This window comes from Ursus arctos, unplaced genomic scaffold, assembly GCF_023065955.2.
Source record: "Ursus arctos isolate Adak ecotype North America unplaced genomic scaffold, UrsArc2.0 scaffold_23, whole genome shotgun sequence".
Taxonomy (NCBI): Eukaryota; Metazoa; Chordata; class Mammalia; order Carnivora; family Ursidae; genus Ursus; species Ursus arctos.
In genome coordinates, this window is record NW_026622908.1 from 30,059,338 (window position 1) to 30,087,329 (window position 27,992).

General features: G+C 60.5%; 2 protein-coding genes across 6 annotated transcripts in view; one reads left to right on the forward strand and one right to left on the reverse strand.

The window, feature by feature from the left end:
* Window positions 1-10,586, forward strand: part of TSPAN18 (tetraspanin 18) — a 180,301-nt gene extending 169,715 nt beyond the window's left edge. For both annotated transcript variants that reach the window (XM_026512061.4, XM_057317299.1), the window contains 4 exons: window positions 758-856; window positions 1,382-1,564; window positions 5,207-5,290; window positions 7,273-10,586. In XM_026512061.4, coding sequence (XP_026367846.2) covers window positions 758-856; window positions 1,382-1,564; window positions 5,207-5,290; window positions 7,273-7,320 — 414 coding nt within the window. In that variant the 3' untranslated portion in view covers window positions 7,321-10,586. The remainder of the gene's footprint in view (window positions 1-757; window positions 857-1,381; window positions 1,565-5,206; window positions 5,291-7,272) is intronic.
* On the reverse strand, window positions 5,911-26,602 carry TP53I11 (tumor protein p53 inducible protein 11). 4 transcript variants are annotated; one of them, XM_057317300.1, is made up of 9 exons: window positions 26,442-26,585; window positions 25,763-25,891; window positions 16,828-16,901; window positions 15,947-16,106; window positions 15,275-15,333; window positions 14,981-15,029; window positions 14,445-14,541; window positions 13,379-13,480; window positions 5,911-6,132 (listed from the first exon to the last, which is right to left on the reverse strand). In XM_057317300.1, the coding sequence occupies exons 4-9, from the start codon at window positions 16,073-16,075 to the stop codon at window positions 6,101-6,103; spliced, it is 468 nt and encodes a 155-aa protein (XP_057173283.1). In that variant the 5' UTR covers window positions 16,076-16,106; window positions 16,828-16,901; window positions 25,763-25,891; window positions 26,442-26,585; the 3' UTR covers window positions 5,911-6,100. The 4 variants fall into 4 exon arrangements, with proteins under 4 accessions (XP_057173283.1, XP_026367849.1, XP_026367850.1 ...); XM_026512064.4 differs by lacking the exon at window positions 5,911-6,132 and adding an exon at window positions 10,511-12,909; XM_026512065.4 differs by lacking the exons at window positions 5,911-6,132; window positions 25,763-25,891 and adding an exon at window positions 10,511-12,909 and having other exon boundaries at window positions 26,442-26,602.
* Window positions 26,603-27,992: the final 1,390 nt, after the last annotated feature.

Here is a 27,992-nt window from a genome sequence, read left to right on the forward strand (position 1 = left end):
GACAGAGCACGGCCCTCTCAGTTGAGGCCCCGGCCAGTGTCCAATTTGGGCAACTTGCCCTCACCAGCCACCTTTCTCCAGGGGCTCCAACCACCCGGGGCACCAGCTCCCTCCCCGGAGGGATGGCAGCCACAGGGGGCCTGGAAACAGGAGGGAGAGTGAGAGAGGGGTGAGCGGTCCGAGACACAGCCGCCCTGTGGGCCAAGAACGGAGCCTCCCAACTGGGCACCACGCAGGGCCCGGTCCTTTCACTGCAGGGGAGAGGTGCTGAGGCCCGGGGAGAAGAGTTCGAGGGCAGGAGCACCTTCCATGGACAACTCTGGAAACCGCATTTGCAGACTCCCTGCTCCACATCCTGACTTCTTCAGGGCCGGGGACCCGGGGTACACCCTGGCTCTGAGGAACAGCTCAGGGGCAAGGGGCCAGCCCCCCACCCTGGATAAGCCCTGCTTCTGGGAAGAGCTGCGGGGCTGAGACAGTTTCCCTGCGTGCCTTGGCCTCGGGTTGGGGGGGGTGTGTGTGGGTAGACGTCCTTTTCCAGCCTGTGATCCCGTAAGGGGAGGCCACAGGCCCTGAAGGGCGGACTCGGGGACCACCCCAAGGTAGTGGCTTAGGAGAATCCCCGGCACTGGGGCCCCTGGGGCCTTGCCTCCCCTCCAGGAGCAGCTAGCTGGAGAGACCAGGCGAGGCCGGGGCTGCCCCAAGCTGCTGGGGGTGGGGGTGGGGACCTTAGCCTGCCCTCTGCCTCTTCCTCCAGCTCACCCGCGAGTTCTTCACCAAGGAGCTCACCAAGCACTACCAGGGCAACAATGACACAGATGTCTTCTCTGCCACCTGGAACTCGGTCATGATCACAGTGAGTGACGTCCCCCGGGATGCGGTGAGCCGTCAAAGCCACGATGCCAGGTGCAGCAAACGTCTGGCTTCCAGAGCCCGCTTGGCTCACGTGCCTGTCCCAGACAGCACTAATCAGTCAGGGCTGGCCCACTGAGCCCGGCCTGGGCCTGGGCATCCGCATCCTCCCAGCATCCTGGCACATCCCGCACAGTCCAAACTCCGGCTGAAACCTGTTTGCTATCCCTGAGCCTAGTCCTCTGTCCATGTCAGTGAGAGAAGTCACAGCCACTGTTTAGTGAAGGGAGGTGAGGAGGGAATTGTTATCACCACCCCCATTTTACACAGGAGGACACTGGAGGCTCAGAGAGGTTGCGTGACTTTCCCAGAGACACACAGGAGGAGCAGACTGAGCCAACCCCTAGCTGAGTCTTGACTCCGCTCCAGCACCTTGCCTTATGGTGGCCTCGGGAGAGGCCGTCTGTCCACCTCTTCCCCTGGGGCCCAGCTCCAAACACCCAGACTCTTCCCTTCGCTCTCCTCCTAGTTTGGCTGCTGCGGCGTCAACGGGCCTGAAGACTTCCAGTTTGCATCGGTTTTCCGCCTGCTGACTCTGGACAGTGACGAGGTGCCCGAGGCCTGCTGCCGGAGAGAACCGCAGACCCGGGACGGGGTCCTGCTGAGCAGGGAGGAGTGCCTGCTGGGAAGGGACCTGTTCGTGAACAAGCAGGTACCGGGCCCTGCTCCCCCAGACAGGGGGACTCGGCTGGCCAGAGCTGGGCAGGTGGCGATGCTGGCATGGACGGTCTGGAGCACCCCAGACCTCCCCCGGAAGGGTGGGTCACGACGGGCAACTCCTGAGTGGGGGCTAGGAAGCCCGTGAGATCCAGCCAACGTAGAGGAGGCACGAGGGCGGCAGGTGGGCCGGCGGTGGCGCAGGCCAGAGGAGAGGGCCTTTCGTCTGGGGTTAAAGGGTGAGCAGGAGCTGGCTGGTGTTCCAGGCGGAGCACGCCCTGAGCTGCTGACCATGCAGGTCAGGAGCCCAAACCTGAATTACATAGTGGGGGGGCTCCTTAGCTCTTATTTTGGGGGAAGCTCACCTGTGCCATATAGAAGCCCCTTCTGTCCCCCAGGGAGCAAGGTTCCCCTCCAAGGTCAGGGAAACCACCAGACTCTCTGCTTCTCTTGCCACCGGAGGACTTTTTCTCCGTCCCAGGAAGAAGCCCTTTCCCCTTCTTGCACGTGCCGTCTCTGGGGGACACAAGGCCCCTGCTTTGCTCCCCGCACCCCGCTGTGAGACACATAGTACACTTGTACTTGATTCTTCCTTCCCACTGAACAGCAAGCCCCCAGGCCCCTGGCCCTCGGGTGTGTGTGTGAGAGACCAGACAGGGGGCGTTGGGGGGAGAACAAGGATGAACCCAGGGCATGCCCCACACCCTTTACTTGATTAGGCTTCTCATGAGGAGCTCCTGGAGAGTTCCAGATGCAGGGGACACAGCAGGAGACAGGAGACAAGGGGCTCACGATCTAGTTAACGGCAGCACATGCTAACCAAGGACCAAACTCTAAGTAGTAATTTCACATGGTCATGATTACTATAAAAATAAAACCAGATGCCGAGCTGGAAGGGGCTGGGATGGGGGCCAGCGGGCAGGCCTCGGAGAGCCCCAGGGAGGGGAGTGGCGTGCTGAGGCCTGCCCCTGGCCCTCGGATGAGCTCTTTCCAGCCTCAGCTTGGGACTCAGCACCCCCTTCCCCTGCACATGCCCATGGGGTGCCAAAGGACTCACAGGGGCCCTGCGATCAGCCACTGGGACTTGGGGCAGGGAGGGCCACCAAGGGCTTGGGTCTCCTTTCCCCCTTGGTGGGTATGTGGCTGTGGTGACCGCCGTCTGGGACCTGGCCTTGGAGGGCGGCCCCCTAGGAAGTCAGGGCATTACGAGAGGAGCCTGGGCCACGGACAACTGCATGAAACAGATGGGCCACCTCAGCTCAGAATTTCATACGAAAGACAAACGAACTTCTAGCTTGTCCAGAGCCCTGCTGTTTGGGCTGCCTGGTGCCCAGATCCAAGCCTACGTCTTGGGACCACCTGTGGTTGTTCAGGGATGCTTCTCATGGGCCCTGTGCCTGGAGGGCTCCATCCTCATAAGCTTCCCATTTCTGGACTCATCCTTGGTGATGACTCCTCCTTCCATCTCCTGGGCCTGACTTTGGATCAGAGCTCCTCGGGAAGGTCCCTGCACAGCGGCCTGGATTCCTTATGGCACCTCGTCCTCTGTTCCTCAGGAGGGTCACCCAAGACTGGCCTCTGGGATCCTTTTCTGAGACCCTCACATCCCTCCTGAGCATTCCTCTGTCTTAAAGCCTCTATGGAGGAACTGTCACTCTTTGGTTTTTCTCCAAAGCCCCTTTCCCTAAAGCCCAGCATGTATTTCTTTTTTTTTTTTTTTTTTTAAGATTTTATTTATTTATTCGACAGAGAGACAGCCAGCGAGAGAGGGAACACAGCAGGGGGAGTGGGAGAGGAAGAAGCAGGCTCATGGCGGAGGAGCCTGATGTGGGGCTCGATCCCACAACGCCGGGATCACGCCCTGAGCCAAGGGCAGACGCTTAACCGCTGTGCCACCCAGGCGCCCCTCAGCATGTATTTCTGACTGCACTTTGCATCCCCGTCACAGTCTTGAATCAGTGAGCAAAACGTCTGAATGCGAGGACCCAAAATCCCAACTAACGGGGCTATGCAAACGCCCTTTGTGTTTCACACACAGTGAGAATTCTGGCTTCTCCCATTGCATCAGTAGCTTTGTCCTGTCTGTCAAAGCCTGGTCTCTGTGATCTTCATGGCCTTTCCTTGGTGGCAACACAGCTGCCACGGCTCCAGACATCCCACCCATGTTTAAGACAGAAGGGAAAGTGTGGCACCACTGTCTCTCCCAGAAAGCCCCAGAAGCCATCTCTATAGATCTGGACGGCCAGGACTCAGTTACGTGGCCACCAAGGGCCAAGGCAGAGGGCACACATCTGTGCATGTTGAGTAAGCCCGCCACTGTTTACCATTGAACTCCCGTGAGCAGAAATGAGGAAATCCCTAAGGAAAGTGACTCACGATGACTACACCAACTCCCCCACTGGTGTGAGTCAGTCCCACCAAGGCAGTTTCTCCAGCTCCTCCTCAGCCTTCCCTGGGTCAAGACAGTCACCCAGGCAACTCAGGAATGTGTTCCCCAGCTGGAAATAAATCAGGGGGTCTCCCAGGAGATGATGACCTTGCTAGAGCCTGACTCCAGGCCAGAGTGGTGACCACCAATAGGAAAGCATCCATATTCCGCATCTGTCTGGGTGATCTTAAGCCCTCTCTCCTCATAGCATCACATTCCTCTGCTTTTTTCCCCAGTGTTCCCCACCCGCTCCCTGACAGCTTGTGAGCGTGGGTGTGCTGGGACGGTCGACATTAAGTGCTACACCCTCATCCTCCTGGCATGGGAAAAGCCTTCCAGCCAGAGAGTGAGAGCAGCATGTGCAAAGGCCCTGGGGTGGGAGGGAGCATGGTGTGCTCCAGGAACCAAGAGAGGAAGGCCAGTAGGGTTGGAGCACAGTGAGTGGGGCAAGACTGGCTCAAGGTGAGGGCATCAGCAGGGCTGCTCCCGTTCTCTCTGTATGTCTCTATCCCTTTCTATCTCAGTGTGTATATCCCCAGCACTGCTTGAGAGAGCAGTAATGACACAGGAGTTCACCCATTTAGAGGGGTCTTGGAGGACTGGGCTGGCCTTGGAAGGCTGCCCGGGGAGGTAAAGTGTGCTCTGGGCTTTGAGGAATGGGCTGTGTTTCCTTAGGGCAGAGGCTGAAAACCAAAATCTTTCAGCCGCCAGGCAGGTGATAAGAGTGAGTGGAGAGGGTGGGTATAGCTCACCAGGGAATGACGGGGGCTGTGCCCCCTCCCCCGGGAGCCCTTGCCCCATCTGACAGGTAGTGCCACGTAGAGATGATGGTTCCACTTGCTGGATCGCCTGGTTTCTTGAGAGCAGCAGGGAGTCCGGCTATTTATGGGAAATTTTCCAATATCCTAGTCACTGTGACCACTACGCCAAAGCTTTCTGGTGGCCGTGGTGCTCAGGCGGGCCGTTCCCAGCCCCACCTTAGGAGCTGGAGGACAGGAGGGGCTTTGGGGTAACGCTGCCTAATTGCTGACCATGAGCCCTCTCCCCCCCACCAAAGAGTGCCAACCGGGGTCTGACAGGGTAAGCCTGCAGCCGCCTGAGCTTTGGGGCCACAGGCCAGTTCCCAGGCTTCATACCTTGGTCCTGATGCTGGCCCCTGACCCCGGACCGGCTCCAGCTATGGCCTCACCTCTGGTCCTTCCCTCCCAGGGCTGTTACACAGTGATCCTCAACACTTTCGAAACCTACGTCTACCTGGCTGGAGCCCTCGCCATAGGGGTGCTGGCCATCGAGGTAAGTCAAAGCCCCCCACTTCTGCGGCTCCCCAGGAGCAAGGCACACAGGGGTTCTCGGAGAGAATCCTGCATGCCCTGCACCCCCCACCCTCCCTCTGTCTCCACATCCTAAATCCAGGACCAAATGGGTCCCCCACTGCAGGGACTGTGGGGTGGTAAGCCCAACTGGGTCTGTCTGTTGCCTGAGTCACTGTTGGACTCTGGGCTCATCTGAGCAAGTGCCCTGCAGTGAGTGGGCAGGCTCTGAGCATCACCCCCTAATCTTCCTCCCGCTGCCCCCCATCCCTGTTCCTCTCTGGCTAATTCTCCCCCAAGGTTCAGAGTGAACTCGACAGACTTTCAACACCGCTGCCTTGAGGGAGGGGCTGCGGCTTGTGCTTCGAGATCAGGCCCTTCCTCTGTGGGAGGTTCAGGGCCTGTGGGGCCTTGTGGACCTCACAAGGGCGGTCTTAATTAGCCCCTCTCACCCCCAGTCCCAGAGCCCCCTCGAAAGGAAGGCAGCTGCAGACTCTTGCCGGCGCCGCCAGGTGGCGCTCCAGCCGAGGGGCGCAGCTGCCCCTTCCTTCTCCCACCCCCCACCCCTACCCCGCCCCATCTCAAACCCGCTCCTCCCGGAGTTATTTGGACTAACCGTGTAGCCCACGTTTGACCATCTGCAGGAAAGACCACTCCCCGGCCTCTGCCAGTCCTGGGCCGGCGAGGAAACGAAGTCAGGCAGCCCGAGCCACAGCCTCCCCGTCCCTCCTTCGGGGGGCGTCCCGAATGCCTGGCACCAGAAACGTTGCTTTGCCCAGCTTCTCAGGGTGTCCTATAGCCCGGCGTGGAGTTTTGTGGAGACTCCTGGGGATGGGGAGAGGGAGGGGTCATTTATTCATTCATTCAGCAAGGTAGATTGAGCCCCTAGTGTATGCAGGCACTGTTCCAGGTGAAGAAGGTCTCTCATGGGGGGCAGTTCCAGGGCGACAGATAAATCTGCTGGGACTGCGGGAATTGCAGGCGTGTGTCCCGCACAGAAAGAACAGGGGCTTTTGGGGTTTAACTCCCAGCTCTGCCTCTCCCCAGATGGGGCCTCTGAGCCATAGAGGACTTCTCTGCTGCAGTGTGTGGGAAGCAGAACCCTGCTCCCAGAAGGGACCTGTACTGTATCCCTGTCCCAGCCTCACCTCCCCCATCCAGCTTCCCCTGAGCCTGTGGTCTGAGGACTGTCCCTTGTGCTACTTGCAAGAAGACCCTGCCGGTGGGGGCCTCAGCCATTCTGGTCCGAGGGGCATCCCGGAATCTGGGTCTCTGCCCCCCCCCCCGCCCCAGGGCCCTAGTGAGTGTTCAGTGATTGTGCTCTCAACTCTGGCAAGGGCTACATCTTCCCTGCCCATTAATAATGATCCTGGTAACCTTCTCCCACACCCACTCTATCTAACGGGCGTCATTGTGTCTGTGATGCCCTTATACTTCAACCTCACTCCCCTCCTGTGAGCTAGAAAGGGGAGTGCGCAGGACTTCTGAGAGGAGGCTGTGGGGTCAGAGTGCCTGGACTCAAACCGCAGCTCCCCCACTTGCAGCTGTGTGACCTTAGGTGGGTTGCATGACCTCTCTGTGCCTTGCCTCCTGCTCCGTCAAAGTTTCTGAGAAAGTGCTTAGAACTGGGCCTGGCGCACAGGAAGCTCTCAGGACGTGCTCAGGCCCAGAGAAGGGACATGTTTGGCCCAAGGCTGCTGCTGGCAAATAAGGGAGCTAGACTTGAACCCATGTCCAAGGCCACCTTCTTTCCATGACTACACAGCACAAAGGGGGTCAGCGGCTGGTAAGAGGCGCTTGACCCCAGGGAATGTCAGGAATTCCTCCCGCAGGAGTGTGCCGAGCGATGGGTGAGCCCCCTTCCTGTCCTACGGCCGCCCATGATTACTTCCCCTTTTGGGGTGGGACAGCCCCGTGCCCGGCTGGGAGCGCAGCCTGACAAGCCAACTTGTACTTTGTCTGCAGCTTTTCGCCATGATCTTTGCCATGTGTCTCTTCCGGGGCATCCAGTAGAGGGCGTGGCCTGGAGCCCGAAGCCTCACCCACCACCACTGCCCAGCACCCAATGCCCGCCCCTCCCCCTGTGCCCCTGCCCTCTTGGCCCCAGGGGAGGAGCTGAGGTCATGACGAGTGGCCAGGAGAAGGGGCAGAGGAAAATAGATATTTTTTTAACAAAACAAAACGAAGACAAAACTACGGATTGATGGACCCCGCCTGGTCTCCGGGTGGGTGCCATGGGCTCTCTGCAGGGGTCCCGGTGCCTGAACCCCAGGGAGCCGTCTGCACTAGAGACCAAAGGAACCCCAGGACCAGGTTCCCTCCTCGGTCCCACCAGCCTCTGGCAGCCCCAGGCCTGGGCCTTCTCCTCAGCTCCAGGTGTGCCCAGAAAGTGCAGATTTAGCCAACAAGGAGGCAAAAGCAACTCTCAGAGGTCGACAAAGCCCCAGGGAACCCCAAGGAGACTCGGTCACCATGTCCGTAAGAACTTGGAGCCTACGTTCAACCCCTGGTCCTCTGAGGATGGAGTTGTCCCTGCCTCAGGCTGGGGCCAAGAGTGGGCTATAGACACTGGATCCAAGCATGGCCTAGCTGGCGGGGTCCTTGCTTCCCTCACCTGTTGGATCGAATAATCTGGAAAGCCCAGAGAGGGGCAATTTCTCATTCACAGTCACACAGCACATGCATGACAATTCTGAACAAGAACCCAGTCATCCCTAGGCTGCCTGTCACTCCTTCCAGGGTTCTGTAGGTCCCAGCACATCTGCTGCTCACACCCCTCCCTGGCCTCAGCATCCTGGCTTTCCCAGGACAGAGAAAGCAAGCTGGTCAGGAACTTCCAGCTCCACAGCTAAGAAAATTCTGGAATGTTTTCCCTGCTCCCTTCCCACCTCCCCATACTTCTTTCTAAGCCCCCAGGGACACACACACACACACACACACACACACACACACACACACACTGCAGTCCCTCTTCCCACAAGCTGGACCCCTTCCCTGTTCCCCATCAACTCTGGCTCCCAGGGCTGGAAGGAACACCCAAGATCATCTGGTTCTCCTCTCCCTACCCAGAACTGAGGCTTGGATATTTTCCACAAGATTTCTGCCAAGACTTCGCCACCCTCTACTTGCATACCTCCCAGGATGGGGAGCTTACTACCTCCCAAGACAGACTTCTGTCTTTGGACTGCTTTGACTTTTTTAGCATTAGCTCAGTGCGCACTAGAGTTCTCTGTTTTTCTCTGGTTCCATCCATGGCATCCCACTTGCTCTCTCTCCTTCCCAAAGAGTTAAGGCCACATATTGCCTCCCCCAAGCCCCATTTTCTCCAGGCTAAAGAGCTCCAAGACATCTCATTTCAGCTGCCACATGGCTTCCTGTCCCTTCGCGGTCCATAGCACACTTCTGAGTGTTTCTTCCAAGCTCAGGCAGGAAGAGGTTTTCCCAAGACTCACACCCACAGCACCCACAAACCAGTCCCTCATACACAGGCCTCGCATTCTAGACTAGTGCTGGCAACTGTATTGCAAGATGCCTCCACCCCAGTGAATCAGGAGTGACTGCAGGGGGCTGTTCAGAGGCTCTGAGGTTTGGCCTGGGGTCGGGGGAGGGGGGGGGCGGGGAGGGAGGGAGAAGAACAGCATAATCCTGGTTGGTGGTGTCTGCCAGACAATTTAGGCTTCATTAGTGACATCTGCCACAGGCATGGCAGGGGGAGGGGCAACATGTGCCCGCTCTCCTCCCCACCGTCCCTCTTCAGGGTCTGGGGAGAGCCCATTCCGAATCCCAGGTCCTGTGTCAGCGTCCAGCCTCCCAGCTTGCCAGCCACTGGGAGAGACGGAGCTGTGGCCCCGAGCCTCACGCTTCCCTGCTCTGCCCCCTGCCCCCTTTAGAGATGCAGCCCTGAGCTCTGTGCCTGCTGTAAAAATTGGGTTTGACCCTCCAACCATCTCTCCCCTTCCCCATCCCATCCTTCTGCTGGCCCCCCTCCCCACCAGTCCCGGGCCCCCCTTCTGGTCTCCAAGCTGGGGCTTTCCATGTTGTCCTTGTAACAGTCCGCCCTGGCAGCTCCGTACATGATGCCATGAACTGCCCGCGACTGGGCATCCCTGGGACCCAGAGCGCCCTGCAGCTGGTGGCCCAGCCCAGCCCGAGCAGGGCCTTGGGCTTGCTCCGCTCGAGACCCACCCACTCACACGCTTAGCTCCAGCTTCCTGGCAGAGGCAAATGGCTGGTCTGCGGTTGACCAAAATAAATAAAAACAGCTGGCTTGGCGGGATGCAGGCTCTAACGGGGCAGCCTTGTGGCTCCAGTCCAGGGGCATCCCAGGCTTCCAGGTCCCATCTGGTCCCCTACCAGCCAGGAGAATCCGGGCCTTCAAGGTAAGAAGGGCCTGGCCTCTGGCAACCGCCCCCCTCCTCTGATCTTCTCCGTTCCCACCCCTTGCTGCCCCCACCCCCGTGAGTATCAGTGTGGGGCAGGCCAGGTCCCAGAGGAAGCCTGAAGCAGGTTCAAGGGTGGTTGGTGAGCCTCATCCTCATCCCCAAGGGCTTTCCAGAAAGGTGCCAAGGAGCCCCGACTCCGCCGCTGCCCACACTGGGGCTGGAAAGGGAGAGCGGGCCGTCTCCAGCACGGACCCGGGCTGGTAGCTCTCTGCACAGCCGTCTGTGGCTGTTCCGGTGCTTGACCCCCCTCCCAGGCATGGAGAGCTAACTGGGCTGGCTTGTGCACAGCCTGTAACAGGTGCTCGTGCCAGAGGCTTGGCTGCGGGGACGCAGGGACGCGGGGCCGGGGATACCTCTTTGCCGAGACTTCTTCCGAGACGTCCTCCAGCCCGCTCGCTGGGCAGGAGCCGCTGCGGAGTCCCCACTGTCACACCCACACCCTGGACAGAGCGCCCGCCTCTTGGACAAGGGAAGCCATCTGCGGGGTTCGGAGGCTCTCTTGTCCCTCTCGCCCTTCCATGCCTCAGGGGCCCAGACTGGAGATCCCAAAGCAGCCGAGGCCCCAGCACCCCCATCTCCCGGAAGCCCCCTCTTCCCTTCCCCTGTGGGTTCTAGGTCGAAAGTCTATTTTGAAAACTGTAAATGTTCCTTGCGGTAGATAGCAGAGCTAATTTATCATGTTTATTTCCTGTGAGCCCCCCTCCCCTTTTTATATTCTTTATCAAGAGGCGTTTTTGTAATATAAAGCAGGACACCCACACTGATGGTTTTGCACTGGTTTTTGTGACTGTTTCTTACAAAAAGAAAAAGGAACGAAGAATAAATAGTGACTGTGAAGAACGGTGGTCTTGCTTGGGGTGGGGGTGGGGGTGGATGGGGGCAGAGGTGGGAGCTTGGCCGGAGGGGGCTGGGCTCCAGGGGCAAGGGTAGACGGTGGCGGGCAGGGGGATGGATGGAGAGTTGGGCCCACACTGGGTCTTCTTCGGGAGACGTGTGGGTCTTTCCCCATTGTCCCTGCCTCTGCATCCTAGCAATGGCTCCTTGCCTTAATGTCCCCCCCCCATGTCCCCAGACCACATGGCTGTTTGCCAGGCTCCCTCCCCCTGGGCCTAGCTCCTATGTCTGAGCCAGCAGAACAGAATGTCATCCCAGCAGGCCCTCCTGACCACCCGAGGGGCAAGGCCGGGCAAGGCCCTGCGGCCCTCCCACGTGCCCCAGCCCACCCCAGCGGGGGGCCTCAGCCAGACCCCAACGGCTAAGCCCATGCTTTCTACTCCCCTGCGGGCCACCCCGGGACATGATCCACCACGCCCACCGGGGACTAGGATCAACCACCCATTGCCCATCGGAGGATGAGCCAGGCCCTCAAAGGCCTGGATCAGATGGAGGACAGGACTGTGGCCAGGGGACAGGGGGCGCCCCGCCCGGCCAGGGCTTGTGAGCAAGCAGCCAGATTCTGGGGAGAGGCCCACACTGAAGTGGCAGGAGACGGAGATCAGGAAAGAGCCCAGCCTCTCCTTAGCGACCAGGTTCCCTTCTGCTCAGCCTGTCACCAGCGGCCCAGCCGTGGGCGCCCGACCCACTGGGCCTCCCTCCTCAGCTGTGGAACAGCAGCGGTCCCACTGCTCTGCGGGGGACCAGATGCATGGCTGCGGGGACAGCTGGGCCCGGCACGGGCAGGGCAAGCTTCCCGGACACAGCAGCAGCCGGCAGCCAGCAGCAGCCACAGCTGGGCCGTCCTGGCCCACCAGCCACCTCGCCCCACCGAACACACTCGATTCCAAGACGAGAAGCAAGTGTGGGGACCGGGCTGCCTTTCTCCCCACCTGTCCCCAGAACATGAGGGCCACCACTCCTGGTGCGCACGCTTGTGTCCCAGAGGGGAGGGGAGCATGGGGAGTGACAGACAAGGGGAAAACACAGGCTGAGGGGGAGGGGGCAGGACGGGGGGGTCTTCAGCTCTGAGGGAGCCCCTAGTCAGCCTCCTCCAGGGCACTTGGGGGGGGGGCAGGGGACATGAGCGTGGCCTGCTGAAATATTCCTATTTATTTCCCTTGCTGAATTGGAAGGGCCCCCAGTCCTAGCCTGCCGGGTCTCGGGGGCAGCACCCTGGGGAGGTGAGGGGGCTGAGCCAAGCGGGCATCAGACCTGAAGGACATACTGAGGGACCAGGAAACGCCACTGCTTCTCTTGCTTCCTCATCTCCAAACCCCATCTCTTACAAGAGCCTGCACAGGGTTCTCCGTGCCCCCTGCCTGTGCGAGAGGCTGCTGACAGCCTCTGGACCACGGCCAGTTGGGGGAAGGGGGCTCTTGGGAGCCTCCAGGGGCTGGGGTAGAGGCGGAACAGCCTAGAGTGAGACCCTAGGAGAGAGCCGGGCTCTGGCTACAGGTGGCCCACCTCACAAAGAGGCTGGAAAGGGGGGTGCCAGCTCAAAGCCATCGCTGCGCTCAGCCCCGCAGCTGGGCTGTGGGAAGGGCAGGGATGTGCGCTGAGGGGGCAGAGGGCAGCTCCCACGGGTGGGGGGTGGGGGGGCACGCCGAGGAGTACAGGCGCAGGGTCAAGTTGTCCGATTTTCCAAGCATACACAGAAGCCACGTTCAGCTGTGTGGGCCCTAGATTGGGTGGGGGTGCGGGGAGGACAGGGAGGAAGGGCACACCTCTCTCAAACGAAAGAAGGGCATCCTCGCAGAAGAGGCGGGAGCCCCGCCTTTGCCCAGGACCCCACGACCCAAGCTCTTCAGTCGGTGTCTATCCAGGGGATCCGGAGGCCAAGAGAGCCCAGAAAAGGAGGCGCTGCTGTGTGGGGCGAAGGGCAGAGGCGCCGAGGCCCTGTCCCCCCCGAACCTGAAAGTCCAGGAGATCACAGCATTTGGGGGTGCCCAGGAGGAAAAGAAGGTGAGTGGCCCCGCCTGCCTGGGGCAGGCCTGGTGCAGGGCAGGGTCCGTCCTGCCCTCCAGAAGCCAGAAGGAAACCGGGGCCCCAGGGCCTCGCTGCCCCACAGGGGCCTCTGGCCCAGAGAGTGGCTAGACTTTCTTGGGTTTCCGGCCGACTTGGTAATAGTAGTAAACGCTGATGGCGACAAAAAGGAGGCGGCTGGCCAGGAGCAGCAGGACCCCCAGGGACACGAGCCCCGTCTCAGCCAGCGTGGCAGTGACCACTGCAGGAGAAAGACCGGGAAGGGACAGGGGTCAGAGGAGGGCCGTGCCTCACCCCCCAACACAAGACGACGGGCTGAGCTGGGGGCCCCTGCCAGCTGCCAGGCCTCACGGCCATGTCTGTCTGACGGCCCCCACGGCAGGTACCAGGCTAAGCGCAAGCATGGGGGCCACACTGGGTGGGCGCTGTCACACCTGCGCTGGGTACACGAGTGAGCGATGGGCTATGGGAGGCTGCGGGGCACGTGTGTTATGTATATTCAAGAAGGTACAGGTGTGTGTCGGGTGTGTGAGCACAGGTGTGCAGGCCTACAGGTAAACACGGCCCCATGAGCCCCTCCCCCTCAGAGAGGTTTTTCATCCCTTCCTGGAAGCCTAGGGGCAGGAGCTGGAGAGCCGGGGGCCAAGCTGCCCTGCCCGCACCCCCGACCCCATCAGCCTCCCTGTCTCACTGCCCACCTCAAGACTCACCCAAGAACTGGACCCCAAAGTAACAGGCTTCGGTGAGCAGAGTCCATCGGATAATAACCTTCTCGGCCGTGTAGAGAGCGTTCCACATGATCAGGGAGATGCCTGCGGCGGGGGGACAAAGGGCAGACTGGGGGCAGGCAGCTTGATCCAGCCACCCCCTTGTGGCCAGGGCAGGATCCCGGACTTAACCGTCCCCCACCCCCACTCACACTCCCCAAATTAAAACTCATCCATCATCCAGCCTAACCCCATAACCCTAGGTCTCCTACTGCCTGGGGGAAGGGCTTAAAGGCACCCCAGTCACCATCCGCCCCTGCCCCCCACTAGTACCGAGGCAGACCCTTGAGGGATAGGTATTAGTGCTATCAGCACAAGGTTAGGGAGACCGCGTGTACAGAAGCATGGAGGCCTTCTGAAATGGGGGGGCCGGGCATCATGAGATGTGGCTGGAGTCTGGGGCCCACTGTGGAATCTGGGGGAGGCAGGTCTGCGAAAGCAGGCTGGATCCACCCTACAGGCCACCCCGAAAGCCAGGCGGAGGGCTGGGCCTTTATTCTGCAGGCAAAAGGGAGCCATAGAATGTCTGGGAGAAGGGGAGGGACACTACCCGTGCTAGGCTTTCAAAGCTGTAACTCAGCTTCCTACCAGGCCCTGTGTGTGACTCAAATCAGAGAGGCAACGGGATGGTTCAAACGACCCAAGGATGGGAGGGGTTTTGCAGACACTGTGTTGGTTTTGCCTCCTCCTCTAGGCTGTGAGGTCCTGGAGGGCAGGGCCTGAGCCTCATTCATCTCTGTGCCCCAATAACCAGGGTCATTACTGACCACTCAGTGAGCGTTTGCCCCAGATGATGGCCAAGACAGAGCCCGGTCCACCGGGAGCATCCCAGCAGTGGCCACAAGATGGCAGCACACACCCAGCAGAGACACACCCATCAGGGGAAGGGCGTAGGCAGGTGCTGGGAAAGGGAGCCCCTGCACAAAGAAAGGCTTCCCCGTGCTCCTCTCAGTCCTCTGAGTCTCTGTTGGTCCCCAGCTACCATCACGTCTGCCCTAGCAATACTCACTGAGGAGGGCTCCGCCATAGAGACGGATGGGGGTCTTGCTGGTCACCTGGGCTCCATCGAAGACTGCATCATAGAGCTGGTCAGGGAAGGCGAGGGCCTGTGGACATGGGTGGGCAGTTCAGGGTCAAGTTGGAGGGGGTCGCAGTTGAAACATCCCCCGGACATCTTCCTTCCGCCCTTAAAGCAGGGCTGAGGTGCCTGGGGCGGTCTGGCGTCAGAGCCTTGGTTGTCCCCCACTCCCCCAAGCCAGGACAGAAGGCTCTAGGTTCCCAGGGGCAAGGAGTCAGGAACATGGACCATGGGATCTAGGATGATCCAGAGGGGTTCAGGTGGGAATGAGTGTCGGGAGCTGGGACTATGGAGGGAGCTAGAGAGCCCTGACAGGTAGGGCCTCTGCACGATGGCCATGCGGGGAGAGGCAGCAGGGGCCCCAGAACAGGGGAGGAACCCCGAGTAGAGGCCCAGAGGCGGGACACAGGGAGCCAGATAGACCCAGGGCCTGGTCCCAGGGGTGGGGCTGGGGGTCGGGGTCTCACCATGATGGCAATGCCGGAGAAGAGCACAGCAGAAGCAAACTGCCAGACCCTGGGGACATGTGGAGAGAAAGGTCACAGCCAGGCCCCCTCGCTGCCCCCTCCAGGCCCCAGGGGACCCTCCCCTCTCCAGCCAAGATGTCCAGGGATGGCTGGTTTTAGGGGGAGGGAATGAGACGGAATGGAGTGACAGGCACGGGGACACGGGGCAAAGCCGACGAGGCGGGGCCTCACGCAGCGCCTCCCCATAACCCGGCACCCTCCAAACTCCCCCACCCCACCCCCCCTGATGCTCACCTCAGCCCCAAAGGCTCCCGAACAGCAAACTTGATTTCATTGCCCAGCACCTGGCTGATCTGTGGACAAAGAGGGGTCAGGGGCACGCCCAGCCCGCTCACTTCCCGCCCTGAGCCCCCGGCATGCCCAGGGACCCACCTGGGTACTTCTGCTTAGCCAAAGGCTCACCCAGGCTGGGTGGGTCACACTGAGGCCACCCCCCTCTGCCTCTTCTTGACACCAGACCTTACGGGAAGCTGAAAATACGGTGGGTAAGAATAAAAGCTCAGGGGTCAGCTAGACACAGGCTTAAAGCCTGGCTGTGCCTCTGACTGGCTTGGCCCTTGTGCAAGTCCTTGACCTCTCTGAGCCTCAGTTTCCTTATCAATAAAGTGGGTTCATTAACTATCTCCCAGGCCTAGCAAGATTAAATCATACTTGTAAAGCAATTGGTACAGTAACGGGCACATAATAAGCACGAAATTCGTTCTAACGATCTGTCTTTGTTTTTGTTATTATTCCCCTGACAGCTCCATTAAGTTCCTAGAAAAAAAATGAGCCAAGTCCCGGGGCTCCCGCAGCGCTGCGGGCCGTGGCTACTCTTCTCCCAACCGGCAGGCCAGACCTGCCTCCCCAAGCGGGTGCTCAGAGGCGGACCCCTGGGTGTGGCCAGCCTCAGGCCCCTCGGCCCACCTTGGAGCGGTGCACCTCCCCGTCATCGTCCTCCCCGCCCACGCCGAGGATCTTGCGGGTCTTCAGGCGGCTCACGAGGTCCGTCTGGCTGTGCTTCTTCATGAGAGGCGGGGGCTGCTTGGCCGCCATCTTGTCCTGGAGCCTGGTGTCTGCAGAAGGGCTGAGGGGAGACGCCAGCCTCAGCCACAGGTCCTGCCCAGCTTCCAGACCTCAGGGGCAGCCAGCCCCGCCCCCAGGGCCTGGTGTGCACCCCCTGTCAGCCTGGGGCAGCAGCTGGAATACCAACAAGAAACCTGGGGGCCCAGCCTTAGTACTTGGCTCCCTAACCACCTGGCTGTTTGACGAAAGGGGCAAGTCTCTCTCCTTCCTGGCCTCAGCTTCCTCATCTATAAAATGGCTCAGGGAGGATGTCCCTTAAGCTCTTCCAGCTGTGTGAGCCCATCTAGCCTCCACGGAGATGTCACACTCCGGGGTAATCAGGCTAGCTGGAGTCTTACAGGTGGCCGTGGAGGAGTGTGTGGGCCCAGGAAAGGCATTTGGGAGGAGACCACATCCAGAGGTTCCTGGGAGGCGGGGGCAAACAGGAGTCCGGGCCAGTCTTGCCAGAAGAGGGAAGATCTGCCCAGGCCCCCCAGTGAACTTCTGCCCAGATAATCTCTCTGTCCAGCAAGCCCTCCCTCCTTGCCTTGCAGACGACCTTGTTCAAAGCCGGTGGCCCCAGGACCCAGCCAGAGGAAGGATGGCCAGGAGAGCTGGCAGAATCTCCGGGCCCCTTCCTGCCAGGGGCACCCACTACCGGCCTCTTCCCCACCCCTTGTCTGCTCAGCCCCCACTCCCAGCCACCCCCCAGTTCCACCTCAGGCTGGGTCTTGAGCACCTACTGTGTGCCAGGGACTGGCCTGGGAGACACAGAGATGAGGTGACTGCGGGTCCTGGCCTTCAATCAGCACAAAACCTATGCAAAGGAGACAAAAGTATCGACCCCAGTGAGGCAAAGGCTTCCAAAAACTGGCCCGGGGTGGCCCTGGGCTCCTCTAATCACAGCCCCGCCCATCCCCAGCACACAATGGGAACGATTTACACCCATTCCACAGATGAGGAAACCAAGGTGGGGTTGAGGAACTCCAGTACCCCCCACCCCCAGCACCACATGCCCTATTCCAACATCTCATTCTGTAGAAGCCGGCAGCCACCTGCTGGCAAGGCCGGAACACTACCCGCACTTAAAACACCCCGACAAATAAAGCTCAGGGCCGGGAATCAAACCGTGGGGGGCCTAGCTAACGCGGCTTTAGACTCGGGTCAGGCCAGGAAGCAGCAGTTTGACGGGGGGCTGACCAGTCCTACCGGAGAAGGCAGGCTTTAACCACACTGCTCCCCCAGGAGCCGGGCACTGTCCCCAGGCCCCAGCACTTGCCACCACTTCTCGTGACTCCAGAGACAGGCGACCATCAGCCTGGCGTCGCTCCCGCCGCGGGGTGGACCTGTTCCAGACGGCCCACGAGAGCTGGCCAGCCACAGCCGGGAGCCGCCGGGGCTCACCCCCCTCGCCCGGCCTCAGCCAAGGAAGCACCGGGGAGCCCGGCCCTCACCCTCCTTCCTCTTCCGGCCTCCCCTCTGGCCTTTCATTTTTTAATTTACATACTGCAGAACCAACATGTTTTGTTGTTTGCAGTTACACGACTTGTAGCACATGTGCAGATGCCGAGAAGGACCACCTGCGAGTCAGGACACCTGGCTTAGCCCACCCCTCCCCTCCCCTCCCCTCCCCTCCCCCCCAGCCCCCGGCCACCACTGACCTGTGGGCCATCACTCTAGCTTTGGTTTTGTTTTTTCAAACACATTCTATAAATAGACTCAAACAGACTAGAACCACTTGAGACCGGCCTCTTTCATTCCGCGTAACGCTAAAATGCCTCTGAGACTCTTCCCGGCTGCCGGGCGCTCCCCCTGCCCTGTTCCTCTTTACGGCAGAGTAATATTCTGTGGGGGCAGGTGGACCCGTGGGTTTATCCAGTCACTCACTGAAGAACATCTGGGTTGTTTCCAGAGTTTGACAGTGACGAATAGATCTCTGTCCCGTGGCATAAGGGGGCACTCGGGTCAAGCCCACCAGGCCCCGGGCTGTCTCAGCGACCCCTGCTCGGAGTGTCAGCATCCTTCCTCTGCCCGACAAGCCCTTCCCACCAACACACACACACACAACGTTCCCCTCTGCACCGCAAGCCTTGACCTGCAAAGCAAAGGCTGTGGGTTGTGGCAGGGCCAGCCTCCAGGGACGGGGTACAACAAGGGGACTGCAGGGTCCTGGGCTCCATCGGACACCAGCAGGACTCTTAGGGGGGATAGGCTTTATCCACGGGCACCGCCATCAGGTACTTGGGCCGGTGGGACCTACTGTGGCCTCCCCCCCACCCCAAGCCCAGCCCCCAGCAAGGAGCTCACCAGCCCCAATGGGCCCTAGGGCCTCCCGGGGAGAATGAAATCCCCGGGGCCTAGGATCTGCTGCCCCTGCCTCCGCACAGCTAAGTACTCGAAGCGCTGAGTTCCATCCCTTCCACACCCGCAGCACAGGCCCCGCCTGGGGAGCGCAGGTGGGCAGTGGCAGTACTCCCATGCACCTTGCAGCCCCCTGTGCCCCACCCCCAAGGCAAACCCCAGGCACGGCCCCCTCAGATCTGCCCTTGAACTTTCTTCCCCTTCCCACTCCACAGGTGTTTTTCAGCCTGGCCTCCTTTTAACCCAAGTGAGGGCAGAGGGCATCTCCCTCCGCTCCACTCCCTGAACTGTGGCTGAGCCAGAGTGGTTCAAATCCCGGTTCTGTCCTCTTACCTGCCGCAGGGCTTTGGGCAGCTCCCTGCAGCTCTCCCAGCCTCAGTGCCTGCCTCTGTGAAATGGGGTTAGTAAGAGCACTCACTCTGTGCAAGTGCTGGAGGCTAAGGAGAGGGGACACAGGCCGGGCCCGGGGCCAAGCGCCCCGCCTGCCCACACTCCTACTTCCCTTTCTTCATTCAGCCATTCAGCCGTGCACAGTGGAAAAAGCCGGCCTGATAGGGCTGTTGCGTCCTTTCCAGAGCCAGCTGCCCTCTGAAGGGCCCCCAGGGCTTCCCCCCACCGCCCTGCCAGGCTGCCCGAGGCTAAGGGCAGGGGCGGGCGGAGGAGAACCTGCCAAGCGAGGAGCGGGGATAACGTAGCCTGAAGCCCCCTAGAGCCCAAGTTCATGACTCTACATTCCGCTCCTGGCAGGCCTCTCCGACCTCGATTCCCAATAAAGCCAGCAAGTCCCCGTCCTTTTTCACGGTGGTTCCCAGTTCTGACGCACTGCCCAGCCAGAAAGGTCCTCCTTGTGCCCTGCTCCCCCACCTTGACCCTCCTTGTTCTTCAGGGCCACACGGCCCGTCCTCAGGAGCCTTCCCAGGACACAGCTTCTCCCTCCGTCCCCTGGACTCCCCCGGGTCTCAGTGTGGACGGCCATGGGCCACTTCCAGCCCATACTCCTAGTCCCGTCACGGGCTCTCGGGCTCCCAGAGATCCCATGATCTGAAGGCAGGGCTGCTGCCTGGTCCGAGAATCTCCCCATTGGACCTCTGCCCACGGCGGGGCACTCGGTCAGCACGGGCCAATGAGTGACAGCCGGGCCACGGGAAGCAGGCCTCCCCAGCCCCACCCAGAACACCCAGGGTCACACTCAGTTAGACGGGGTAGGGCCCAAGGGGAGGCTCTGCTCCAAACACACACTGGGCAAGGCAGAAAGCTGAGTCCCAGGAGGGCCACATGTGAGCCGGTGACAGGAGAGCGCAGGAAGGGGGCTTTGCAGTCAGGCGGGGCTGGTTTCGAATCTGACATCTGCTATGGGCCAGCGGCCTGGGACCAGTGGGTCTAGGGTGCTGAAGACATAGGAGATTGGGTACGGATGCTCTTGGCGAAGGGTCTGGCCCGTGCAGTGTCCAGGAAATGGTGGGGCTCAGGACTGGGGGAGACAGTGTGGTGAGACATCGCGATGGCCCCCTCCTCAGAAAGCTGCAGCCATCGCTAGGAGGCCAGGGCCCCGGGGCGCGGGTTTCTGGAGGTCTTGCTCACAGAGCCTGGGACACTTCCTGGCCTGTGAGGAGCTCACCAAGTATTTGTCACCAAGTCATGAGTTGTGGAAGGGGTTGAGAGCCACCCCCCACCTGACCGCTGGCCAAGGTCTGACTCCGTGCAGCATTGCCCCCCCACACCCCACCCACTCCTCCCATCAAGTGCACGGACATCGGAGGCCAGGAAGAACATCCCCAAAGAGCTCCCAGTGGCAGCAAGACAGAGGGGGTCATGACTAGACAGGCCAGGAACAGACAGGCTTATCAGGAGTGCAGGGGTCAGGGGAGAAGAGGGGGCATATACTTAGTGATTAGGCAAACTTGGGCTCAAACCTCAACTCTTTCTCTTGTCTGTGACCTCAAGAAAGTTTCCTAACCACTCTGAGCTTCCATGTCTTCCTTTGTGAAACCACAGGACTGTTTTTTAGCTCACAGGGTTGTGCTGAGAGCTGAGCAAAGGCAGTCAAGGGGCCCGGCACCTGCCTTGGGCTCCATACAGGACAGCGATTAATGGCATTGCTTATGGGGCGGCTGCCGAGGCCGTGCCCTGGGGGCAGATCAGGCGGGGCTGGGGCATCATTCCCATGCTGGTCCTAAAGGACCTCTCCCCACCCCCCAGCCCCTGTAGCCTTCCCAGGAAGCCTGGTTTCCATAGAAACAGGCGGACTGCAGAGCTGTCCCCGGCATGGAGTCTGTGCCCATGAGGGCTGGCTTAGAAACCTGACCAGCAGCGGGGGGGAGGCGGAGAGGAAGGGGGCCCGGGGCCCAGCACCCCCACCAGCTGCTGAGCCTCCCGGTGATTCAGGGGAGAGTCACTGCTGCTGCTGAGCGTTACAGCCAAGAACAGCTTCCTTTCCAAACAAGACCCTTTCCTGGAGGGACAGTGCCCCCCCATGTCCCTCCCCATCTGGTAGGAACTGCCCATGAGAGCTTCATCCAGGGCTGGAGGCAGGGAACAGTACTTCCAGACCAGGAATTCTTGGCAGCCCCCACAACACTAGGAGAATGGCTGTACTGTCATCCCCATTCTACAGATGAGAAAACTAAGGCCCGAGGGACTTACTCAAGCTTCTCAGGGTTAAGTGGCAGAGCTGAAATTGGGAGCAAGTTAACTGCGCTATAAATGGATATCCTGAGAGAAGCTGGGGGGGGGGTGCTGGGGTGCTGTTTGGTGAACCCGACCGCTAGGAAGAACTAAGCCGTAAGCCATCTTCCTCATCATATCGCCTTCTGAAAGCCCCTGGCGGGGTGCCAGCATCTGAACTCCTTCCTTCCTGGGGTCTAGCCTCCCTTGGGTTAAGGCCCTGTGACTCCAGCGGGACCAGGGAAGGACTGCAGGGAGACCCATTGTTCTCTTATCACACTGGTGCAAAATAGCTGGAAATGGGGTGTGGGACAGGGCAGCTGCCAGGAGAGGGGGCAGTGAGAGAAGGAGCCTCCAGGGCGGTCAGAGAGAAGGGGAGGCAAGGAGAGAGGGCCAGCAAGGAGGCTAGAGGGTCCAGAGCCCCCCACCTCCACCCCGTCATCCACCGCATGGTCCCTTCCTGGGGCGGCCCATCAGCTCCTTGGCCGAGAGGCCCCCCCAAAGACCCCCAACTCAGAAACCCCCAGCCTGAGCCTTCAGGCAGAGTGAATCGCACATCTCAAGGGCTGTGCTGGAGAGGCGTGGGCTTGGCAGGACCCAAGTTCATTACCAGCCCTCCGCCTTTGGGCAGAGTACCCATTCGGCCCCTCTGTTCCTGAGCTGTCAATGGGGGTCATGATGCCTGACTTACCAGGCTGGTGGCAAATTACAGCAAAACTAGGAAGTCACAGGACACACAGGGGGCTTGACAGAGGCGTGACTGACATCACGACTGACGTCATCACAGGGGCTGCCAGCGTGCAGGTTTGGTCATGTGGGTCTCGGGGCTAAGGCACAAAGCCAAGGCGAGGCTGTGCACGGTGGAGCTTCCTCGCGGTGTGTCCCTGGAGAGCAGAGTTATTCTACAGGCCGAGCGTGCCTGAGTCAGCCTCGCCTCTCGAGTCGATGCTGAGCCAGCCCCGCATCACCCATCGCCCGCCTCAGCCCCGGGGCTCAGGGTGGATGCGAGGGGCAGGCTGATGGGTAGTGCTGGCAGGGGAGGGGGGTGCGCGATGCGAATCCCGCTGGCGGGACAGACCTAGTCCCTGAGACAAAACTCCGGACTCAAGGAAGGGATTCCACGTCCCATTTCCAAGAACCTCCAGGAACACGGGAGTGGCCAGCGGGGCCCTGAGACAGGACAGTGGTGGGGAGACAGGACAGCTGAGGTCCCTAGAGATGCGGCCACCACAGCGAAACCAGGGCCCGACTCTGGGACTCGGGCGCCTCCTCTAAGGAAAACTGGGAGTGTGGTCTCTGGGGCCCTGCCGGCTGTCATGTTCACAATGCGGCTTCTAGATCCACGCGCCGGGGGACATGAGGCCCTCGCTCCAGCTGCCTGGCTGTCCCTGGGGACACACAGAATTTATCTACTAGTTCTCTTTCTTTTGAAGGTGCCTGATTTCCAGAATGGCAGAGGGAAGCCCAAACTTCCACCACAAACAAACATCTCCCAAACTCCAGGGACCAAAAATAAATGTTCCCTGCGTGTTGGAAAGGCTGAGAGAGCAGAGCGGAGGAGGGGACATCCCTGGGCCTCACCCCCAGGTCTGAGGCTGCTGTGCAAGGGGGATTCAGCCCCCCTGACGGCCAGCCATCACCACTCAGACGTCACTCGGGAGGGTCTTCCCTGTCCCTGCTGACACAGAGGGCGAGCACAAGGGGAATTTCTGTCCTTTTCAACCAGGAATGGGCTGCCTCCCCACCAGCCCAGTGACCACGTCAGGGCCCTCAAAGGCAGCTGGTGCTTCCGGATCCCATGGGGCCATGACCATGGGGACAGCCTGGCTTCCAGCTGCCACGGGGCCAGGGCTGTGGTGAGGGGGCAGCGGACACTCGCCATCCCCCTCACCGCCTCTCCCACCTCTCTCCTAACCCAGAAAGGGGAAGACCAGAGTGGAGGAGGGGAACTTCTTTGCAGGGATGCGCCACCATTTTAAGCCAACTTTTCCAGAAGCAGGAGGTGATGTGCCTTTCTGGGTGGGTTGGGGGAGGCAGGCAAAAGGGTTCCTGTACTTTTCCCAGGATGCTATGGGCCAGAACTACAGTTCAGGACTGACCAGCTCCCCCAGGGTCTGGGGCTCTGGCTCAGGGTCAGAGGAGAAGATCAGGACTCCAAAGGCTTGTGCTTAAACCCCAGCTCTACCATGTATCAGCTGCATGGCCTTGGGCGGGTGGCACCACCTCTCCAGGCCTCGGTTTCCTCATCTGCGAAATGAGTGGAAGGATACCTGCCCCCCGCGGATGAGAAGGTGCACAACAACACGGATAGGACAGTACCCGGTTTATAGCGAATGCTCAGTAGTAATGTTGCTGCTGTCATTCTCGGGCTAGGAGACTCAATTTCTTTGCCTCAGTTTCCCCCTTGACCATACCAGCTTCAGTCCCCTTCGAGGGGCTACATGTGGGTCCAGAATGGGGTGTTTACAAGGGGTGGCCTTACGAAGGAAATGGGAAGGGACCGAGGGTCACTCTAGGTCAGGAGGAAGATGCTGCCGTGAGGCGCTCACAACGGATGGTCAGGGAGAACCCCTGGGAGGGGGCCGATGACAGGTGGCAGTGATACGGAACCCCTTGAGGTACTAAGCCTGGATGGCTCCCTCCTTGTTTCCATCACTTGGCCAGGCCCGACCCTGGCAGGGACACAAACCAGTGTTGCCAGTGAGTCGCTGAGATGCAGGGTGAAGTGAAAATGATATGGGCCAGGAGACAGAACATCAGGCACCCCACCCTGCCGCTGAGGCTGCTGCGTGTCCTGGGGTGACTGACATGTCATCTCTGAGCATCACTTCCCTCATCTGTGAAAGGGACATGCTTCATCCCTTTTCAGTCCGCCTTGCCTCCTATCTCTGCCCCACCCCCTCACTCCACTGGAACCACAGTGGCTTCTTACCTTTTCTCAAATATGGCGGACACATTGCAGCCTCAGGGCCTTTGCACAGGCCATTCTCTGCAGGATCTTTCTCTCTCCAAGCTATCCCCACAGTTCACTCTTTCAAAGCCTTGGCTCAAGAGCCACCTCCTTGGGAAGGCCTCCTTGACCACCTGATTTAAAATGGCAACCCCACCTCTGGCCTCAATATGCCTGACACCCAACTTCCCCCCCTCACCTCCCAATACACTATATAATTTATTTTATTATTTGTCCCTCCACCATTTAAGTGTCAGCTCCATGAGGGAAAGAATTTTTGTTTTGCTCTCAGCTGTCTCCCAGTGCTCGGAACTGTCTGACACTTGGTTCACTAAATCACCTTTGGTGTAGGGCCCACAATTTGTTCAATCAGTGAAAGTAAAGAAGCTATGTATATCTAGAACTATGTATATCAGAGGTCACTGCTAATTTCACTGCTCCCCTACCCTCACACAGTGAGAGGCAGGCCCTTTCTCCAGAGGGGGTGGGGGGCTATCATAAGATTTGAGGGGGAGGGGAGGTAGCACAGTATAGAGTTGGAGAAGCTACAGCTGGCGCCTGGGGGCAGGGATCCAGCAGGTGTTGGCAGCCAGACATGGGTAAAGGCCTTTGGGCCTCAGCCCTCCACTCCAAATTTGGAAGGACTGATTAAACCTACAGCATGTGGGCAGGAAAAGAGAAGCCAGGGCACCGTATTCCCAGGCTACTGGAGTGACAGCGGACTCAGGGACCAGATGGCCCATTTTATGGATGGGATAACAGAGACCTGGAGAAAGCATAGTGCCTTATCTCCTAACAACCCAACAAGGAAAACTGTTCCTCCTCCTGGGCTGAGTGTGGAGTGGTGTGAGGCTCTGGCTAAGGAACCGACAGTGTCCCCCCCCCGCACTCCACCAGTGCCTCTCACCCCACCCCACTCTGTGTCCCTTGGGCTCTTTGGGCTGCAGGAGAAGACGGTCTGCAGAGGGTCGTGGCCCCCTCTAACCGCCCACCAGAGGTGTGGGTCCAAGAGGCCGCACAGTTGGGGTGGGCATCGCCGCCGCCCTGATGCCTTCTCCCCGCAGGACGGCCGCACCGGGAAAAGTTTGTCTTTAGGAAACCAACCAGGAAGCGCGGGGCGGTGGTGGGGAGCCCATGCAGCCTTGGCCATCAGCGCTGGACTCCAGAGGAGCCCCGGGGTTCCCGGCCTCCGCCCGCTCCTGCCCCCGCCCACCTTGCTCCAGAGAAGAAACCCGCTCCCCTGGGGCCGCGAGGGGGCGGCGGGAGCCCGGGACTGAGTGGAGGAGGGGAGGGAGGAGCGAAGGGACACAACGCAAGCGTCCGATCCTGCGGGGCGCGCCGGAGATGCGCGCGGGGTTCTGGCTGTTCCTCGATGGATGGGCCCCCCCCCCCGCCGCCCCGGGGTGGATGCGAGTATTTTGCCCCTGGCAGGGAGCCCCAGCCCACCGAGAACCGGGCCAATGGCCCCACACTGCCCCCTTCCCGCTGAGCGCGCCACTTAGGGGAGACTGGGGGGGCGTCCGTCTCCACCTGTGCTTCCCAGACCCTCCCACCCAACAACTGGGGCTTAGGCGCGGCTACGGTTTCTGCCTCCTCCCCTCCCCCCGACCCCTCCCTCCCTCGCCGGCCCAGAGACCAGTTGTCTCCCAGTCCGGCTTCTCCTCCTCCACTGTGTCCTTTATCTCCTAGCTCCAGGCACTCACCCACTTTCTGACACCCGGGGCTGAGAGCTGGGGACCCCAGGCGGGGAGCTCCGGGCTGCTGGGCTCCCCCACGGCCCGCCGAGCCAGTAGGTCCGGCCAGCGGGAACTCCGCCACCGCGGTCCGCGGCCCTGCGGGGGCGAAGACAGAAGGAGGGGCACTCGCAAGTTTGTGCCGCGCACTCCTCGGACCGGGGAACAATGGCGATGGGGGGGAGGGGACAGAGAACGGAGCGCGGGGACAACAGTCCGACCCCAGGGAGACAGAAACTGCGCTTGGCTCTTTCTCTCTTGCTCCAAAGCAGAGAGGGAGGCAGGGGGGAAATAAACAGTCCAACAGGGAGGAGACGGGGGAGGGTGAAAGCCGGGGGAGAGAGGGAAACCGAGGCAGAAGGCAGGGCGGCGAGTGGAGAGCGCCAAGGGAGGTAACCGAAGGGGCTGCGGGACTGCGCCTTGCGGGGATTCGGGGAGGGGACCCCTGGAGTCCCGGCGGATAATGCCGGGGCCAAGTGGTCCTGGGGCGTCCAGCTCGCGCTCACGGGGACCCCAGAGCAGCCGCTGTGTCTGCGGCGGCAGAAGCCCAGCCAGGCAGGGCTGGGCTGGGCTGGGCTGCGCAGGCACCGGCCGGCGGCCGGAGGGGAGCGTGCGAGGCTCGGAGGCGGCGGCGGGGAACAGAACTTACGTTCCTAGCGCATGCTGGCGCCGGCGCTGCGCGGAGCTGGCGAGCCAGGGGACGCCTGGGCCCTCAGGAGCCTCACATCGCGCCGCCCGCGCGGGGCAGGGCAGGGCCGGGCCGGGCCGGGCGGGACTGCGTGCGGCGTCCTGCGCGGCCGGGGTTTACCCGAGTCTGGCGGCCCGCGCTGGTCCCTCCTCTCGGTCCCGCGCGCAAGCCAATGGCGCGCCGTCCCCTCCCACGCGCCGGCTGCCTCGCCCCCGAGGGTGGCCGCCGGGCGGGAGGGGGAGAGGGGTTGGGGCCGCCGGGCTCCGGGGTTCCCCGGCCGAGGCTTTCCTAGGGACTGCCTGTGGGGGGCGCGCTCACGCCCCGGGAGAAGGCGCTGGAGAATCAAAGCCGGGGGGCCGCGCCGCCCAGGAAGACTTTCTTGGCAAGTTCTGAAGACTGCGCCCCTTTCGTGAGACTCTCAACACCCCCATAGGTTGGCAAACCACACTGTCTTAAATATCCTCGGGGTATCCCCTGGGGCCTAGGCCAGTGTCTAAAATGGAAGGGACTGCTTTGGCTGGTAGATACCCAAGTGTGTAGGGAACACAGTGACAACAATGGTCACCATCTGCTGAGCGCCCGCTCCGTGCCAGGCACCGTGTGCTCAAGGAGTTGCGAGCATTAACTCCTTTGATTCTCACAACAGCCCACGAAAGCCTGCATGATTAATCCCATTTTACAGATGATGGTCAGGGACTTTTGATTTGGGCTTCCAGCCTGGACCCATCCTTCCCTCCCCCTCCATAGGACACCCACCCCCTCCACATACACACCCACCTTCTTCATCTTCCACCCTAAAATCTGGTCTCCCCCATGTTGCTGTAAACTGCACCGTCACGGGACTAAGATCTTATCCAGGGCTCCTGGACACATGGTGGGGTGCACAGTTGTCAGACCTTTTATCTCTGTACATCCTGTGGGGGAAGGGGGGGATGAGGGTGTGGTTTGGGGGTCCCTCTGGGAACCTGTCAGCCGAAAAGAACCAGGGTCCTACAAACAATGTCCCCACCCACTCTGGGCTCATTTAACACCCCTGTGACCAGTAATGTGCCTCCCACCCCAAATCCCACCACCACCTGCACCCTCCTTCTGGGAAAACTGCCAGGCTCTCTTCATCTTATCTGATGGGAGTGGGGGGTGGGGACAGAAAGGCAAGGTTGATGACACGCTCCATTTCATGAGATGAGTGAACAGGGCAGGTGAAGGTGAGGTGAGTGGTTGCCCCAGGTCTCTAGCTAGGTGGGCATTTGGACTCTGGGTCTGAGCTCTTTCCACATCAGTTCCTGAAGGGTTAATCAAGCAGGCTCTGGGTCTAGACCAGGGGTTCAAATCCTGGCTCCGCCACTTGGTAATTGGTGGCTCTGCACGAGTTACTTAACCTCTCCATGGCTTGTTTCCTCCGCCTACAAAATGGGGGTGACCCCTAGTAGGAAGTGCCCCTGGTTGGGGAGCAGCAGCAGTGCACACTTATTGAACACTGACTGTTTGCCAAGAAGACTCTCGATGCCCTCC